The 19,354-nt window shown below is 39.8% G+C and overlaps 1 protein-coding gene across 1 annotated transcript; it reads right to left on the reverse strand.

Moving 5' to 3' along the window:
- Nucleotides 1-12,700: 12,700 nt before the first annotated feature.
- LOC136695600 (uncharacterized) lies at nt 12,701-15,298 on the reverse strand. Its single transcript, XM_066669759.1, has 2 exons — nt 14,407-15,298; nt 12,701-13,441 (listed from the first exon to the last, which is right to left on the reverse strand). The coding sequence occupies exons 1-2, from the start codon at nt 15,188-15,190 to the stop codon at nt 13,266-13,268; spliced, it is 960 nt and encodes a 319-aa protein (XP_066525856.1). The 5' UTR covers nt 15,191-15,298; the 3' UTR covers nt 12,701-13,265.
- Between the last annotated feature and the right edge of the window lie 4,056 nt (nt 15,299-19,354).

The raw sequence follows: 19,354 nt of genomic DNA on the forward strand, positions 1-19,354 counted from the left end.
AGGCAGGGCCTCTACCGGATTGGCTGTTTCGCTGGCTGTCTGCTCTTACAGACAGACTGATGAATCCGCGTGCACAGCAGTCAGTGCGTGCGGGAGGGAAAAACAGCTTGAGTATAGTTCTTTTTACACGAGTATTGCTCAGTATCAATACCAGCGTTGGTATCGATATTTGGATCAATCCGCCCACCTCTAGTCATTCGCAGTCTCTGAGAAACCAAACGAAAGCAGTAAGGTTGTGTACACGTGGGGGTTCGATATAGGGTGGTTGGATCACTCTTCTTTCAAAAAGAAACTAGATGGAGACGGATAATTTCCTGGCAGTGCTGTCTTTTATTTTATTTTATTTTTTTTTCCGTTAGAAGCCTGCCTCTCTCTCTCTCTCTATGCACTTCCCCCTTTTTTTTCCTTACATCACATGACTTCTTCCACCAATCATAAGTCAGGATGAACACTTGTAACAGCAAACAAAGAACAGTTACTCCCTTAAATATTTAGACTTAATTTCTGCCAGCATAAAACTTTAAACTATAAAAGGTAAAACAATTTAAACTATAACATTTATTCTATCCATTAGCCTAATTTAATCCTTACAGTTGTATTGTAGCTACAGCTAGGTACAACTAATTACAACTGCAATCACTGAATAATTATCTATTGTTACAGACTAATGACTGTTTTCTAAAGTCCATTCTTTATGCTAACCTCTTTATTTAGCAACTCCAGTGGATTGCTAGAGAAATCCCCAGTGGGGATTCTGTCCAGAGAAACTTTCCATTCTGCTGTATTTTTTGAAACACGTGTCTGAGCTAAAACTGAAACAGAAAACATACATAATGTAATTGTGTATGAGGTAATGGGACTGAGCCAGTGGTGTGCAGGTTTTAAATATGATCCCTTCATAAGTTTGTATGAACATCTAAGGCTTTGTGAGATGTGTACAGCAGCGGAGAACAGAAATTATCCAATCCTTCCCACAGTGGGAGGACCATAACAGGAGACAGGTTGGTGGAACAAAGAGGCTATGGTTAATAATTAGGTGAGAAGGACCTCTGGTGGATTGTCTGGGAGATACGTGTGAGACTACCATTCATACATTCATCTGCTCTAACCACTTCATCCTGATCAGGTCATGGTAGACTGTGGATCCTCATCCTATCTGGAATTCACTGGGAAAAAGAAAGAAATCCACCCTGGAGCAGGCCCACGGGTGGGTGTGTGTGTGTGTGTGTGTGTGTGTGACTGGGTGTGTGAACCTGTGCACAGGTTTGAATGTGTGAGTGAGTGTAATCAGCTGGTGCTGTGTCCAGGCTGTGTTTGTGAATTATGCCCAGTGATTCTGTAGCCTATGGGCTCTGGACCTACAGAAAACCTCATTGGGATGAAGTGTTTATTTACAGAAGAACAGTGAATGAGACTTGTTACAATTTTATCTCATATGAACTGATAACATCAGCCTTGTGGTTATCTGATCTCTCACAATTTAACCACTACATCAACACACTACAGCAATTACTCAAATGTTATTGAAGCATTTATGTTATCACATGATGTGAGTGAGATGCAGTAATCGAGGAATAAGATTTGAACTGAGTTGTAAAATCATGGAGTTTCACTAATTTCAGTCAGTAATTCAATCTGAATCTGATCATTTAAATTAGAAACAAAGCAGAAACAAGTGAATAACTGTTTTACAGTGAAACCATGCAATTTCAGCAGAACTACTGCTCTGTGTTTGGGGTCTTGACCCAAATAGTATACTCCTCGCTAAAGCTGCAGCTACTCACCTTTCATTTATGGTGAATACCACTTTATTACCCATTTAAAAACATGAAGTATTCTCATTCTCACTTTCCTGCTCCCCACCAAACCTCATACTGACCAATCTCTCAACTTAGATCCTCTCAACTTTAATCAGTGACTTAATTCAGCTTAGAAATGTAACACCAGTATGTCCCCAATGGTCTGGGAGCTCCTTCCCTTATCTTACACTGATTCTATTCGTCATCTATTTGGGGTCGAGTGGTGGGGGTGATTTGGGAACAGGGTCTATGGCCAGCTGTTGGTACGTCTGGAAACAACCACAAAGAATAATACATTTAAGAACAGAGATTTATCTGTAACACGTTTCAAAGCTTGTTTCACAAACAACAAGGTACACTTCCGAAGATTATTAACAACTGCTAATAATTGATCCTGTTAATGAAATGAGAATTAAACCACACTTTCCAAATATGTGTTGACTTCTACTCTTCCAGTGGTCTTCTGAAATGATGGATATCAATATGGAGTAATAATGGACTTTTCCATTAACAGCAGGCTGATTGGCTCTTTATGTTGAAGAATGGGACTTTTTCCGTAAACAGATCCTTGTTCAGCGTTAAGAGAATTTCAGAGAAACACAACACCACTGATGTCCTGAAAGTGTTCCAAAAGAGCTTTTATCACATCCCTTGGGCTATTTTTACTGGCCCCAGGACAGTGGTGTGTGTGTGTGTGTGTCACTCATTGGAGTCACAATGCTAATAATAATGCACAGATCTGATTGGTTGAGTAGCCTCACGTGTGATATGCAGAAACAGTAGATGTTTTAGTGAAATGATGAACACTTTTCTGTGTAAATTAATTTGAATATGGCACCTTCTTTCTCAGCCGGGCCACTGCATGAGCTTCATGTCTGGGGATTCCTTATTTCAAAAACCACAGTTGTAAAAGCTCCACTGATGCTCTATCTCTGTTTGGTCAGATCTGGTCAGGTCCACTTCCTGAGGAGATAAAGAAAACAAACTTCTACCACAATTTAAATGGTAACAAAGAGTTATACCATTGGTTTTGTCATTGTGTTTGATCAAGGTATTTCAGACCTTCTCAGTTGACCACAGTTCACTGCAGCTCTGACCTAAAGAAAAAAAATATATCAATAACAATTCACACAGAAGTGTCCTGTTTAATTAGTGTTCCTATTTACTGTTCAGTTTGGCATAAAAGTCAGCAGATGTCAAGTTTATGCTATGAGATGTACTTAGTCAATCAAGCAAGAGTACACGGAACTTAAATTTCTCCATTGACAGAATGAGGGGAAACCGCAGGGCTCACTTTAAAACATTTGGTTGCTATGTCCCTAACAGTGCTGCCTAAGAGAGAAACAGACACACATCCTTCAGATTAAGAATGCTCATAAGATAGTTTCATAACCAATCATTTCTAACAGGATTATGCACCACAGCAGTATGGCCCAAGTCTTGTGTGTATTTGAGGAAAATGTACTAAAATGTACTGACCATAAGCAGACCATGTCAATACGTATAAGAAGTGAGCCAGATGAATATGGTGGAACTTGGACAGACAGGTTTTAGAAAGGTTGTCTCTTTATTTATTTAGAAAGGTATGGCTCTTTATAGTCATTGTGGGTATTTAAAGCCAAACACCATTTCACCCCTTGTCCCAACCACATGGCCCTATTCCTCCATTTTGCCTAGTGGTAGGGGGTCTTAATTCTTATTGTGATGTGGTGTAGAGTGAAGTGATAGTGACACGGTCTTTCAAACTGAAATTTTTCAGAAGCACACCTCAAATGGACAGTTATGACACAGTTCCCAGAATGTCTTGTGAATCAGCAGCAAGATGGCTGTGAAAGTGACCAAAGAAAGTTATGCTTATGAATTATTTTCCTTTAAAGGCTATAATAACCTTAGTATTATCTTAGCTTACTATATTTTCAATGTATTATGACACTTCACAACAAGCATAAAACACTACTAGTAGTATGATGGTGTCTCATAGTTAGCTAGTAATTTCCCTTAAATGGGTAAGCCATTTATTTTCTGGCACCCAAAATTCATTCATCCATTCATTATCTGTAACCCTTATCCAATTCAGGGTCGCGGTGGGTCCAGAGCCTACCTGGAATCATTGGGCGCAAGGTGGGAATACACCCTTTAGGGGGCGCCAGTCCTCCACAGGGCAACACAGACACATTCACTCACACCTACGGACACATTTGAGTCGCCAATCCAACTGCAACGTGTGTTTTTGGACTTTGGGAGGAAATGTTGTGTTATGTAGCCAAGATTATAAGTGTTATATATTACTCTCTATACACCTGACGTCAGCATACCAGCACCGGTGCTCCACCCACACCGCTGAGTAGGACACCAAGTGCTCTGCAGGCAACAAAAAATGTGGCTCATGAAAATTAATCATAATCATTGGTGTAGGAACTGCAGGGTGGGGGCAGGGATGTATCCTCACAAAATTGGAAACGTCTGCATTTGATTATTCCACAGAGAGGAAAAAATATGGCGTTTTTATCCGTAAACTTTTATTTTGAAAGTGTTCCATGTGTTTTAAAGCTCCTGTTCCAATATAAAACAGCTCCAATCATCAGCTTCACTGGCCTCCACTTCACCGTCAGAGTCTTGTTTATAAAGTTAGTGTTGACCAGCTCTGGGCTTGAGGTCAGAAACGAGAGCACAACAGATAACAGTGAGGGATAATTACAGTTCTGAAAGAGGCTTGTTTATAACTGTTAGGGAAACACAGGAGGATCTGAAAGTTAGTGAAAATTAATATTAGCTGTGTTCAGGTTGTGAGAAATCGCTCTAAACATGCAGCAAGTTAACGTTAGTAATAGGCAACTACGTAACAGTGAATTGTATTGTGGGTAATGTCCATTTTAGAGGACAACAACAGAACCAAACAATATTATTAAATTGATCTCTCTTCATGTTTCTTTCAAAATGCTTTTCCTCAAAATTGTATATGTTCTCAAATGTATAATTGTGTTTAATTTGTAATGCACTCTATAATGTTTAGTAATAATATTAGAATAATTTTGTTTCATGCATGCACATCACAAATACAAGCAAGACATTCATAGGATATATATTTTATATATATATATATAAAATTTGGTTAATGCAAAATGTTTTTAGTGTTTTATCAAGATTTTGTTTTTTCCTTTTATTTGCAACTGTTTTCAAAACATTAATATTAAGAAGTTATTTTGGAAATAAAGAGAAATGCACTGACAAATACTGAATTATTGTTCATTTCCGGAGGGTGGGGGCACCATAAATTATTTGTGCTTAGGGCACCCAAATGTCTAGTGCTGGCCCTGGCGTCTACTGATGGTCTGCTTTAACCACACTCTGATCACAGGAAGCACTTTAAGCAGGAAGTTTTTACCTTGTGTCTTGAAATAGAACACAGCTAAACAGATGATGCTCGTTTGGACCAAACACACAGTGATTAAGATTATAATGATAATCCAGTAAAGCTTAGGAGCTGGAGAATCAGGGGAAACTGGACAATCTGCAGGATCTGATGAAACTGGATGATCTGTAGAATCTGGGGAAATGAGAAAAGACCCAGACTCTGACTGAAGAACTCTTAAACTGAAGATTCTTGTCTGCAATACAGAACTACAGTAAAACACAGCACAAGACCCTGGGTTACACTGTTAAACAACTACAGCAGATAGAAAACATATACTTCTGTCTTTAAATGAGGACTTCACCTTATTGCACATTAGAGCACAATGGACCACTTGCACAATGTACAGTGACATATGTCACCTTAGTGCACTATAAGGTAACATTATTTTATCCACTTAGCAAGGTAGCACGTGACAAGTATGTGTCATTCAAGTCTGCAAAGGTATTTTAAAATGCTAGATGCTTTAGCCTCCAATTTATTACTAGACACATTTGTGTTGGCATCACCTGAGTAGTATGAACACATGTTTGTAATGTGGATTTTTGAAAATGAATGAAAGAGGGAGAAGGATCTGCTTTATTTTACAAACCAATTTCCAGGATATTTTGTAAAATACAATCTATCACACTGTGTGAAAATTTCATGATAAATGGACCAACAGAATAAAATTTTGTACATTGACTTCCATTGAAAGGTTTTTTTTTCCTTCTCCTGTAAACTTGCTATTGTGGAAATGCATATTTATCACTGAACAGCAATGATATTCAAGTTCCACTCATCATTCCACTATTAACAAATAATTATTAATGATTTAAAATGAGCATCCACCAAAGGCCCAGTCTCAGCAGTGAATAAGGGCCATGGCTCACCACCTTGGGTTTCACGAGAGAATTGTAAATCTATTCTTTGCACTCCTGTATACAAGAAAATTACAGATTTGTTTTATTTCATCCTCCAATATTTCCCAACTTCTTTGGAAATGGGTGAACTTTACTTTTAATAACGTCATATTCTAAACAGGAAACCTCTAGTCACATCTGAGGAGAATCACTAGGCCGAGAGCTGTGACACGTGGACTTTATACTAGGACGTTTATCTTACATTTTTAACAGAACTGTTTCATGGCACTGTATCAAAGTGAGGCTAAACTGACATTTTCTGATTTATTTGTTTTATTTCTCCCAATTAAAAAAATGTAAATTCAAGAACAGTTTTTTTTTAATGGAAGAGAAATAACCATTTAAAAGTATATTATTTTGAAAATTGTAAATGTGCTTTTTAGTTTAAAGTATAGAGGCACATTTAGTTATTAAACAATAGACTTGTTTTTATTGATTTGTTTATTTAGATATTTTAAGCTTTTCCTTACAATTAAAATGTATTGTCTTAGTATAAAAATGTCTTTCTCTTTTTTCTGAGAATAAAATGTTTGTTTCTCATTTTTGTATTTTAGAATGAGAATGAAAAAGGAAAACACTCTTGAAGATTGAATCTTCAAAATTACACTGAACTAAGTTTCCATACTGTACTGGGACTTCAGATCTGTACTTATTACTGTCCATTTAAGGTCAGTTCACCTCATACATCTGTTAATGCCAGTTGTGAGCAAAGCTACAGAAAGAAAAATAGTAAAAAAAAAAAAAATATATTACATTTATAACAACTTTTAAGCTTGATTTTCGCTTTTGGTAAAAAACAACAAAACCTGTGTTTTTGACATTTGAAATATGTCAAATTGTGATATTAGGTTTGTACATTTTAAAGCTAAACTATGTGGAAATTGTGGATTTAAATCAGCACTTAACTACATTTTTAATGAGAGTAAAATTGTGTACACTGGATTTCTCACTAAAATGTTCCTCTAAACACTGTTTAGTTAATCCAGTCTGAATGAACTGGAAAAGGAACTATATAAACAACAGGAAAATTAGAGACATATTTTAGGTTTAGAGCTGAGTGTTTATGAAAACGAAAGAGTAGCATAAGCACAAAAGTAGTATTAGCACTAACCCGTGAAGCTCAGTCTGATGGAGTTTCCAAACTGAAAGTGTATTGTTTTGCTTCGTCCTCCACAGTAGTACAGCCCAGCATCAGACTCATTAACACTAATAATACTCAGACTGAGTGAACTGTTTTTGTTTTCAATGCCTTCAAAGTGACTTTCGTCCACATTAAAAATCAGTGAAAATGTATTATCCAGTTTTCCTCTTTCAGCAGATATCAGCGTCTTAATTTCCATGTCCTCTGAGCTCTGGTGAAACCATGAGATATCTTGAACCATAGTGATGTTACAGGGCAGGGTGATGTTTTCTCCAGGATGGACATATCTGAGATTACCAGAAGTGCTCTGAAGGAAACACAGTCTAAAGAGTCCTGAAAGAAAGAAAAAAAGAAAAGTCACATTTCTTTGAATGGTGATGTTTTGTGGGTAAAATTGTGGCAGACTGGGGTTTGATTCCCAGCTCAGGTAGAAATACTGTACCATGCCAGTGACAGTCCTTGGACAAAAATTCCTAAAGTTATACTGTGCATTGTGATGAGTGCTGTGACTCCAAAGAATCCTGGGGCCAGTGAAAATAGCTCAAGGGACGAGATAAAAGCTCTTTTGGGACACTTTCAGGACGACAGTGAGTGAGTTAAAACCAGAAATTTTAAAAATAAGGGAATGATTAACAGTTTAAATTCTCATACGTGAACATGGATCTGTTTACAGAAAAAGTCCAGCATAAAGGGCCAATCAGCTTGCTATTAACTGATATAGTCCTGCCCTCCAGCAATAGTAGACACCAAAATATTAATTTAGCAGAATTCAGTTCTTAGAAGGCTTTCTGGATACATCTAGACACTCTCTGTATATCTGACTGAGGGAACATAAAATGCATTCTGATAATGTTTTCAATTTTGTAAATTTCAGCTGACTTGAATCTTTGCTGACATTTCTGGATCAATATGGAATAAAATAATATATTTCTAGGACTTTTTACTTTTTAAATATAACATATCAGAGGTAGGACTTTGTGAGAACAGTTGTGACATACCTCTCTGAGTGTCAGTACCATCAGAGGCCTTTAGGCCAGAGCAGAAACACATAGAAGTTCTTTATAATCTGTAAATATTTTGTGAACTCACCAAACAGCAGCTGGAGGATAAACACAGATAAGGGTTTGTCCATTTCTCTCAGAGATTCTGCACTGGACCCTCTCTCTCTCTCTTAAGGGTAAATACAGATTCACTGATATCCATCACAATACCTTATACGTCATATGTTTTAAATCGTCTCTTAACCACCATCCACCACATCCTGTTCTTTCTGTGAAGAGGAGCACACTACGAATTACAATAGATTTTACTGGTCAAAGAGCCATTTCAAAGAGAGAAAACAAACAGATGATGTTCAAAGAATAAACATTTAAACTTAAGTATCACACCTTTTAAGCTGTTTCTTCTCCATGTGATGCTTTCGACCATTGTTAATTCTTATATAACCATATGTTTGTTACAAAGTGTGGTCCTCTTACACATCATTGTATGTTATACTCAATAATGAATCTTCCTTGGGTGCATGCAGTCTCAGTCATTGGTATGTTTTAAGTACAAAACCACTTTTGGTAAACTCCCTGGTTGTTTGTCTTCTCTTTTAAATGTGAAGCATTTGTGAAGCAATGTGAAGCAATGTTTGGACTGAATTGGGAAAAACAGCTTTCAGGTTTTCTGCACCATTTGCTTGGAATAACTTACAAATTAACTTAAGATTGAAACCATTGTACAGCTGAACAGTTTTAAGGCTATGGTGAAATTTGAGTCCAGATTGTCATTGTGTATATGTTTTACATAGGATGTATTTATTAGGGTTCAAGCACTTAAGTGCGTATAACCCTGTTGCTTTTGTTCAGATTTTCTTATTCTCCTAAACAAATGAATCTGCAGAAGAAACCATAACAGCTAGACACCTCTCAGGCATCTCGGTGGACAACAAAAACGACTCTGATTGATCAATGGGTGGGCGCTATAATTTAGCTAAACACATTTTGCCTCATAACTCCTAAACGCTGGTAGCTAGGTATAAAATTCTAATTTTACCTGATTTATTGCATGCAGACCAAAAACTGTGCCACTCAGGCTATGTATGTCTGCCTAATTTAAAATTTGTCAAGTCAACAGTTTTATTTTCAATTCTGCATATGTACAGGACATACAAAGGATTGAAATTACTCTCCTCTCCATGATGCAGTAACATTTAAACAAAAAATAGACTAAATTCAACTAAGCTAAGTATGTAAATATATGAAAGTGAACAAACAGAAGACAAGTGCAGGACATATGATACCAGCAGCTCACTGATAGACATACATGAGACAATGGGACACTGACTGAAGACAATAACCTGATTTCGAGGTAGGATAATGGATGTACAAGGCAGTGTAAACAATAGTGCAAAAAAATGTAATAGAAGGAGGTAGGATACTGGATGTACAGGCCAAATAAAGTGAACAAGTGCATACTGGTTCTATTGAAAAAGTCAAAGTTAAGTCTGATGAGGAGCTTAAGTGACAGTACCAATATAAACAGGACCGGTGTAAACAGTAGTGCTATATAGGAATATGAAGCCTGGGTGGGTGGAATCACCTGTCAGGCAGAGGGCTTTTCTTAGGAGGTGGGAGCTGTATATGTCCTGGAGGCAGGGGAGAGAGGTACCAATGATCTTCTCAGCAGTTCTCACAATACGCTGGAGGGTTCTTCGGCAGGATGCTGTGAAGGCTCTGTACCACACAGTGAAACAGCTAGTCAGGATACCCTCAATGCCCCCCTTGTAGAAGCTGATCATGATAGGATGGGAGCTTTTGCTCTTCTTAGCTTGCGGAGAAAGGAACTTGGTGCTGCTCACCTTCTCCACAGCAGCCCTGTTGATGGATAGAGGGGCATGTTGTGTGCGAGTTCTCCTGAAGTCCACAACAATCTCCTTGGTATTCTCAGGGTTCAGAGAGAGATTGTTGTGTTTGCACCAAGAAGCCAGCCGGCTCACCTCGCTCCTATAGTGTGACTCATCGGTGTTGTTGATGAGGCCTACCACAGATGTACCATCTGCAAACTTGATGAAGAGGTTGGAGGTGTGTGATGGAGAGCAATCGTGGGTTAGCAGAGTGAACAGAAGGGGGCTCAGCACACATCCTTGGGGAGCCCCCATGTTCAGAGTGATGGTGCTAGACGAGTTACTGCCAACCCGTACTGCCTGTGGTTTTCCCGTCAGGAAGTCAAGCAGCTAGTTGCACAATGATGTGTTCAGTCCCAGTCTGTCCAGTTTCTGAATGAGTTGTTGGGGATGATTGTGTTGAATGCAGAACTGAAATCAATAAAAAGCATTCTGACACAGGTGTCTTACCAGCCATAAGGGCTGGGGGAGAGAATCAGCCAATTCCATTTGTCTCTCTATTCATCTCTCCATATCTTTAGTCCTCTCTCCCCTTCAGTGTTATACTCCTCACTTATACAGGTTGTTTGTGTCTGCATAAGGTAAATACTATGGCCTTTGTTTACTTCATTTCCTGTCCTGGTAAAGAGAGATAACTTGTAATGACATCCTGTCTTGCTACCTCCAGGAAAGCTTACCCAACATTCCATTCTCACAGAGACAAAACTCCTATATAGGCAAAAATTAAGAACAATAGGTCATTCTATATACTGCACACACTTAATAACATATGTCATTTGAATATACATCAGTTTCATGTTTGATTGCATGTTGATCCCAATTCAAATTGTGTAAAGTAAGCACAAAAAGCCTTGTGCCACAAGTGGAGCAACCTGCTGGTTGTTGACTTTGTTACTTAATGTTCTAGGTTCAAATCCACCTACTGATTAAGATGGATTACTTATACACTTTATTTCTTGCAGTAAATTTGATCATTTTCCTTATTGAGCAGTTTAAAGAGTAGTTGGTCCAAACTACTAAAGATGTAATTGTGCTGATACGTGCTTGAACCCTCGGGTTGCCGCTTACAGCTATGTTTAAGATTTAAGTTGTTCAACAAGCTAAACCAGCCTGACAAGCTTGAGCTCTTTCTCCAGCAGGGTGATCTCCCCAGAATCCAGGCCCACACCACAGTGCTGCCCCGACAAATTTCATTGGGCTGTAACTGAATATACGTATTTATTGATTTGTTTTTCATATCAGCAGAATCTAAATAAAGAAAACGTGTCTCTTTGTACTTCTGCGTTTTTATTTTTGAACAGCAGCTCTTTACACTCTAAACAGTTTGTGAAGAACAGACCAATAGAAATACTCCAAAAGGTGCTAGGATTAAAATAGTTACATTAAGCTGCATTAAGAGAAGGACATTTTGTCTTTGTCCAGCAAACATATTTTAAATTTGTACACAATATGGCTAAGTCTGTAGACACAGCATACTCAGAAGGCTTTACCCTGCTACTTGGAAAAACTCAGGGTAAAAACAGTGCCACTAATATTCAGGAGTATTTCCTGCAAACCCTGCACAGGTACTGCCCCATGCTTAAGGCATGTGGCACATTTTCTGCGGAAATAACACTTTTCACACAAAAAATCTCACTGTATGCACTGCATGTGTGAAAGGACCACTGTACTGTTCTTGCTAAGTGTTTGTATACGTTAATGCAGTTAAACAGCCAGCCAAACTTGATTTCACGAGCCAGGAAACGAGCACCTTGCTCATTTATTGACAATTTTGTGCATGACACATGACATATTATGAGTAAAACTGTAACAGAATGAAACAGAACGGACTCAGCATTAATATTAACTGAACATGACATACTACAACACAGCTGGCTAATAAACATTTACCCATCAACAACATTGTTAGTACATAAGATGCTAACAGTCATACATTAGCACATAATGCCATTGAAGATTAGCACTGTTGCAACCAAAAAAAGCACAACTACTATCAATTTACATCTTAATGAACCAAAGCTTTGCATGAAGGCAAGTCTATGTTACTTATATTTGTATTTTAAACATTAAAGTAACTTACAACCATTGCTTTCAAGGGCATAAGAAGAGTAAAACATAGGAACAGCTTTGCCACATGTATGTCTGTGCTGAATTTCTCTCGATTTGTTTCAAAATAAAAGTCAATTATCAGTTGTACATAAAATCAACATAAATAGAAGGCAGAACAACCACTCCAGGACATCTCTAGACCTGATACTCTAGAGTTCCTCTAAAGTTTCTCTGGAGTTCCTTATTTGAAAAGGACTTAATTAATGGATGAATCTTGTAGTAACTGGACTTAGTACTAAAAGGGGTGTCTAAAAATCTTTGGACATAAATGGTTATACAGTGATGTTTTGGACCCCACACACTGGTGATCGGCCCTGAGGCCATGATGTGAAACCTGAATATATAACACTGTGGACACTGAGTTCTCTTCAGTGGACACTCATAGTCCTCTGTTTCGGAAGCTGGCGTAGTGCAGCACTTCGTCCTGAGAAAACAAACACCAACAGACACCACCTGTGTTATTATGCACCAGGCTGACACCTTACAATTACAAGTTTAACACCTGCAAACCTGCAACCTGAAGATGATTTGTGTTGTGCAGACTGGGTTTCAAGTGTAGCTGCATTCCAAATATATGTCTTTGTGCAATTCATAACACAAGTGTGAGCTGCATTCTGTGCGTTGCTGCAAGGGAAGCTACTGTGTGAGTCAAGGTGTCAAGTCAACGCTTCAATATCCCACCAGTTAGGGGTCTGAACCTGTCCTGTCTAAAGCCAGGGACGGGATAATGGGAGTTCCAGATGTCAATTCCAGCTCCAGGTGATTGTCTGTGAGGAGTTTGGTGTGTTCTCCCCGTGTCCGCGTGGGTTTCCTTTGGGTGCTCCGGTTTCCTCTCACAGTCCAAAAACACATGTTGGTAGGTGGATTGGCGACTTAAAAGTGAGTGTGTGTCTGTGCTGCCCTGTGAAGGACTGGCGCCCCCTCCAGGGTGTATTCCCGCCTTGCGCCCAATGATTCCAGGTAGGCTCTGGACCCACTGCTTTTAGTTCCACCAAAGTGACTTTTATCCACATTATAAAGAAGAGAAAACTTTATTCACATTCCCTCTTTTAGCTGATATCAGCATCTTCATCTCCTCTGAACTCTGGTGAAACCATGAGAGCTCATTGTCCACAGTGATGTCTTCTCCAGGGTGGACGTATCTGAGGTCAGCTGAAGTGGTCTGAAGGAGGGGTGGTCTAATGGTTCCTGAAGGAATGAGAGAGAGAAAAGATTTAATAAGAGCACAGAACTTAAAAAGTTTCTTTTAGAATTAAAAACTTTTCTGTTTACAAATACAGTATCAGTCTCATTTTGTTCAAAGGGTGCTTTGCAGCAGATAAAACACAAGACGATGTACAGTACTGTGCAAAACTAGGGTGACCAGACATCCTCTTTTTTAGAGTTAAAAAAAAATGTCCGGGGGGAACTTGACAAACGTCCGGGATTTTGTTTTGTTTCTAGAGCTTACATAGAACTTCGAGAAGCGTTTCGTTCACAAACTAGTCCCGCCCTCCCCAACCCCGTTTGGTTCGCTTGTGTCAGGCTATGTAAACAGGAGAGACGCTCGCAGGTTTTTAGCAGGAACAGTTTTACTTCAGAGAAGTTAAAGTGCAAAGCACACCGTAAAGAGAGAGCAGCCAAAACCAAAAGGGCTATCTAAAAAATAGTGAGGTACAGGCTGAGGTCAAAATCACAAAGTAACAAACACTAGCAGTCCGGATCCAAAAACAGAGTCAAGAGAAAACGTAAGAAACGGTCATACACGGGTTGGCTTTCATAAACAAGATTAGCTCAGTAAATAACAAGAATTAGCAATACTTCGCAAGTAGCAGATGCAAAAGCCTGGGTTTATATAATAACTGAATGATTATGCCAAATGCAAAATGGCTGTAACTTAAAACTCAAGTGACCCGGAGCGCACCAAAGAGTTCCCATTGGTTGATGGAGTCATGTGACCATCCGTTAACCCTTGGGGACTGAAGTCCCCAGAGTGATTCACAGACTCAAGTGGTAATCCGGCATGAAGTGAGGGAGGAAGCGAGGCGTCCACAGAGACAGGTGTGACAGTACCCCCCCCCCCCCCCCCCCCCCCAAGGTGTCCGCCCCAGTCGGAGGACGAGGTCGACCAGGACGACCCGCACCGGAATGAGCAGGTATGCCCTCTGAACCACCTGAGTCAACAAGGTGCTGGACAGAAGAACTCCTCCCAGGATGACCCCCAGAACGTCGAGCAGTAGGAGCTCTGCCCGCGCCAAGTGGTTGAGACCTGGGGCGTCCTCTAGGACGAGGGGCTGGTTTGTCAAGGTGGAGATGGTGGAACTCCATCACCAAGGCAGGATCCAGGGCATCATGGGCAGGAACCCAAATCCTCTCCTCCAGACCGTACCCCTCCCAGTCTACCAGGTATTGCAGTTGACCTCTCCACCTCCTGGAGTCCAGCAACCCACGAACCTCATACACCGGGACTCCATCCACAACCACCGGAGACGGAGGTGCCCCGCCTGGTATCACCTCGTCCAAAGGACCTGGAACTACAGGCTTTAGAAGGGAGACATGAAAAGACCATGAAACTTTATACTTTTTGGGTAGATCCAACTTATAAGTAACTACGTTAACTCTTTCCATAACCTTAAATGGGCCAATATACTTGGGAGTCAATTTCCTACAACCCCCCTCAGACCTGAAGTCCCGAGTTGAAAGCCAGACCTGATCTCCAGGCTGATAGAGGAGGGTATCACTTCTATGGCAATCAGCAAAGTTCTTATATCTGTTAAGTATCCTTTCAATGTGTTGGTGAGTAGATTCCCAGACCTCTTCACTCCTCTTCATCCAGCTGTCTACAGCTGGGACTTTTGTAATCACCCCTGTCCAGGGCATGATAGGAGGTTGATAACTCAAAATACACTCAAATGGAGTTGTACCAGTTGTTGAATTTACGAGGGAATTCTGTGCCATTTCAGCCCATGGGAGAAAATGGGCCCACTCTAACTGGTTCTTATGGCAATAGAGTCTAAGGAATTTACCTAGTTCCTGGTTCACTCTTTCACATTGTCCATTGGACTGAGGCTGATAACCAGAGGTCAGGCTTACATTGACCCCCAAATGTTCAAAGAAGGCTGCCCAGACTCGGGAAGTAAATTGTGGACCTCGGTCTGATACTATGTCCTCAGGGATTCCGAACAGTCTAAACACATAATTGAACAGGGCTTCTGCAGTTTCAAATGCTGTAGGTATATGAATAAATGGAATAAATCTCACAGCTCTTGAGAATCTATCTACTACTCTTAACACTGTGGTGAATTGCTGTGAGGGAGGTAAATCAGTGACAAAGTCAACTGCTATATGGGACCATGGGCGATTGGGTACAGGTAATGGGAGCAATTTTCCAGCAGGCAAAGTCTTTGAGATTGTGCGCAGACTGTGCAAGAAGCAACAACACGATGAATATCCGCTGACATGTTTTCCCACCAATACGTAACTTCTAGTAATTCTTGTGTACGTGTCTCTCCTGGGTGACCAGAAGTAAGTGATGAATGAGCCCAAGTGATTAAATAGTCACTGAATTCAGTAGGGATGTATTTCTTGTTAATGGGGCACTGAGGAGGAATACTCAGGGATTCTAAATCCTTATCGATTTTATCATCTGCTTCCCATCTAACAGCAGCCACTACCACCCCGGGTGACAGTATCTCCTCCGGTTGCTTCTCTATGTCTTCTACTGTAACAAACAGTCTAGACAAAGTATCAGCTTTAGTGTTACATGAACCCGGGCGGTAGGTAATGTGAAATTGAAAGCGCGAGAAGAAAAGTGACCAACGAGCTTGACGGGGATTGAGTCTCTTAGCATTATGTAGGTATTCTAGATTTTTATGATCAGTTAAAACCAGGAATGGATGTAGTGCCCCTTCCAACCAGTGACGCCACTCCTCGAGAGCCAATTTAATAGCTAATAATTCCCCGTCCATTATACCATAGTTACTTTCTGTAGATGATAATTTGTGGGAATAGAAGGCTACTGGATGTAGTTTCTTAGTAAGATCCGAATGTTGGGAGAGAACCGCTCCAATACCTACATTGGAAGCATCTACTTCCACGAAGAAAGGCATTTCTGGATTAGGGTGATGTAGAATGGGTGCTTTAGTAAAAGCCTCTAAGTTTTTGGAACACAACATCAGCTGAATTGTTCGACTGGAGTGTTCTAGGGGACACCAAGTACTGGGGACTGGCCAGTTAAGAACAGCTTCTACTTTGTGGTCATCCATCACTACCCATTGACTACTAATTATATAGCCCAAGAAAGATATTCTTTGTACATGGAACTCACATTTCTCTCCTTTTACATATAATTTATTTTCTAATAATTTATGGAGAACTTGACGGACATGTTGTACATGAGTTTTAAGGTTGGGTGAATAAATCAGAAAATCATCCAAATATGCAATGACAAATTTTCCAAGCATATTTCTTAGTACATAATTGATAAAAGTTTGGAAGACAGAGGGCGCTATTGCCAAACCAAATGGCATTACTAGATATTCATAATATCCAATACTAGTTGAAAAAGCAGTCTTCCACTCATCTCCCTCCTTTATTCTTATCAAATTATAAGCACTGCGGAGGTCTAATTTAGTAAAAACCTTTGCTGTCCTAATCTGTTCTAAGGCTTCGGGCACTAGGGGTAATGGATATGGATATTTCTTAGTTATTTGGTTTAAACCTCTATAGTCAATGCATGATCTTAAACCCCCATCTTTCTTCTCCACAAAAAAAAATCCTGCTGATACTGGTGAAGTGGAAGGACAGATGAAACCCTGTTGTAATGCTTCCTTTATGTACTCTTCCATAGCTTGGTTTTCGGCTTGTGTGAGAGGATAAATTTGAGCCTTAGGAAGATTAGTTCCCTCTGAGGTCTATAGTACAATCATAGGGACGATGTGGAGGAAGGGGCATGGCCTTTAACTTGCTGAATACTTCAATAATATCCTTATACTCATGAGGAATGTCACATCTTGTACTAATATCAGGGCTCTCAATAGAGGTTGAATGAATATTAACTTGTGGTCTCGATAAACAATGTTTGAAACAGTGTGGAGACCGAGACAAATCCTCCCTTTCTGACCATGAGATAACTGGATTGTGTTTCATTAACCAGGGCAACCCTAAAATAACTGGATAATCAGAAGAGTCTATAACAAATAAACTGATTTCTTCCTTGTGAAGAGTGCTGGTCTCTAACCAAACAGGAGCAGTCATTTGAAAAACCAAACCAGTTCCTAGGGGGTCCCCATCAAGGGCTGATAGCTGTAGGGATCTTTCCAGAGACAACACAGGAATCTTCAAGTGTTCCACCACAGACGCAGTTATGAAGTTTCATTCTGCTCCCGAATCAATCAAGGCTGAAAACACAGGAGAACAAGGCTGAGGGCAGTGGAAAGTAACTGGAAGAGTGAAGGACCTAGAAACTAATCCCTTTATGGTTGTACTCACCAAATTAGCCTGTGGAGGCGTCTCACGCTTTCCAGGATTAGGTGCCTGATATTTGCGTGGACGAGCCTGACATTGAGTGAGAACGTGATCAGCTGCGCCGCAATACATGCATAAACCTTCGTGTAGACGGCAAAGCCTTTCTTCTTGTGTCAGACGCGACGAATCACATTGCATGGGAGTAGGGTACTCGCTGGATACCTGACGAGTGAAAGAAGCAAGTGCTGGTAATGCCCTGTTGCGATGTTGCTGTAGAAGAGGAATGTGGGGGTTTACGAGTATTTAACAGTTGGTCAAGAAGAATAGCCAACTCGAATAATTCCACCAATGTGAGATCTTCGTCCCTACAGGCTAACTCAGACTGAATGTCCCCGTTAAGTCCGTTGCGAAACACAATGAGTAAACTCCAGCCACTCCCAGCAGCGAGAATTCAGAACTCTAATACATAATCTGCAACGGATCTGCTGCCTTGACGTATTTTGGCGATTAGCTCGCCATTAGATCTCCCCTCATGAGGACGATCAAAAACAGTTTTAAAGTCTTTCTCAAATCTGTCGTAAGAGAGAGTGTGTACATGAGGCCAAACGGCCGTAGCTCAATTGAGGGCTTTACCAGTCAACCAAGATACTAAAAGGATATACGCGCAAAATCAGAGAATGTATATATTTATATTAAAATATAACAAGCATTGCAACAAAAACCCCTAAAATTTATCCATTGAACCATCATATTTCTCCAGTTTACTCATGCTATAGGGAGATGATGAAACAGAAGAAGGTAAAACTTCAGCCGAGGCTGATGGAGGTTCGAGCAAAGGGGCAGGATGTAGCTGGTGACTCCGGTAAAGTTGGTTTCATATTCGGATTTCTTTCTTCTATTGCTCTCAAACGGTGCATGCAAATTACTTAATACTTGCAAAGTATTGTTTTTGGGATCCAAGACAAGCAGCTACAACTCATGTCAGAAGTTTGTCAGAAATGTTTGCCATTTAAAAAACACGAAATATATTGTTTACTATGGAGCAGACATTCCCAGAAACAGAGACTACCTTATGTAATGCATAACATGAGATGTTTTGCTACTTGTCTTGGACAATGTCCTAGATCCACAATGGCCCTTTACAGACAAACAGTCTCTGTTTCTGGGAATGTCTGCTCCAGCTTTCTTTAAATGTATCCTGTGGATACACCAACCTTTTGCACACACCTACTGTATGTACACCTCTGGCAAAAGTTATGTCTCTCATGAGTCAGACAACTTAATTTTTACAATGAAAGTAATTTTTTTGGATTATAACTATTGATGTTGTTTTGTGTGTATATACTTACATTCTGCAAAATATTGACAGTTGATCAATAACAATATTTTAAAACCTGTTATAAAAGCTGTTCAAATTATTGCCTACCCCACCCTTACGTCATTCAAACAGCCCACCACAGCTATGTGCTACTTTGAAGCAATTTCATTAAACATTCCAATTCAACTGAAATTTATTCTCAAAGATGCATCACCACAGGACAGTAATGGTTAAATTGACCAAAATAAGAGGTGTAGTATGTCATGTGGGTGGCACTTTATCAAATACAACTTGTTTTGAAACAATATCATAAAAGGTTCAAAAGCTATTGAAATTTA

Source organism: Hoplias malabaricus, chromosome 4 (genome assembly GCF_029633855.1).
Source record: "Hoplias malabaricus isolate fHopMal1 chromosome 4, fHopMal1.hap1, whole genome shotgun sequence".
In the NCBI taxonomy this organism is placed as follows: domain Eukaryota; kingdom Metazoa; phylum Chordata; class Actinopteri; order Characiformes; family Erythrinidae; genus Hoplias; species Hoplias malabaricus.

Coding starts and splice junctions, on each gene's coding strand:
- LOC136695600 (XM_066669759.1), bottom strand. CDS start 15,190: ATGGCACAGAATTCCCTCGTAAATTCAACAACTGGTACAACTCCATTT. Junction 13,442..14,406: donor CCAGCACCTTGTTGACTCAG/GTGGTTCAGAGG, acceptor TCATTCCTTCAG/GAACCATTAGACCACCCCTC.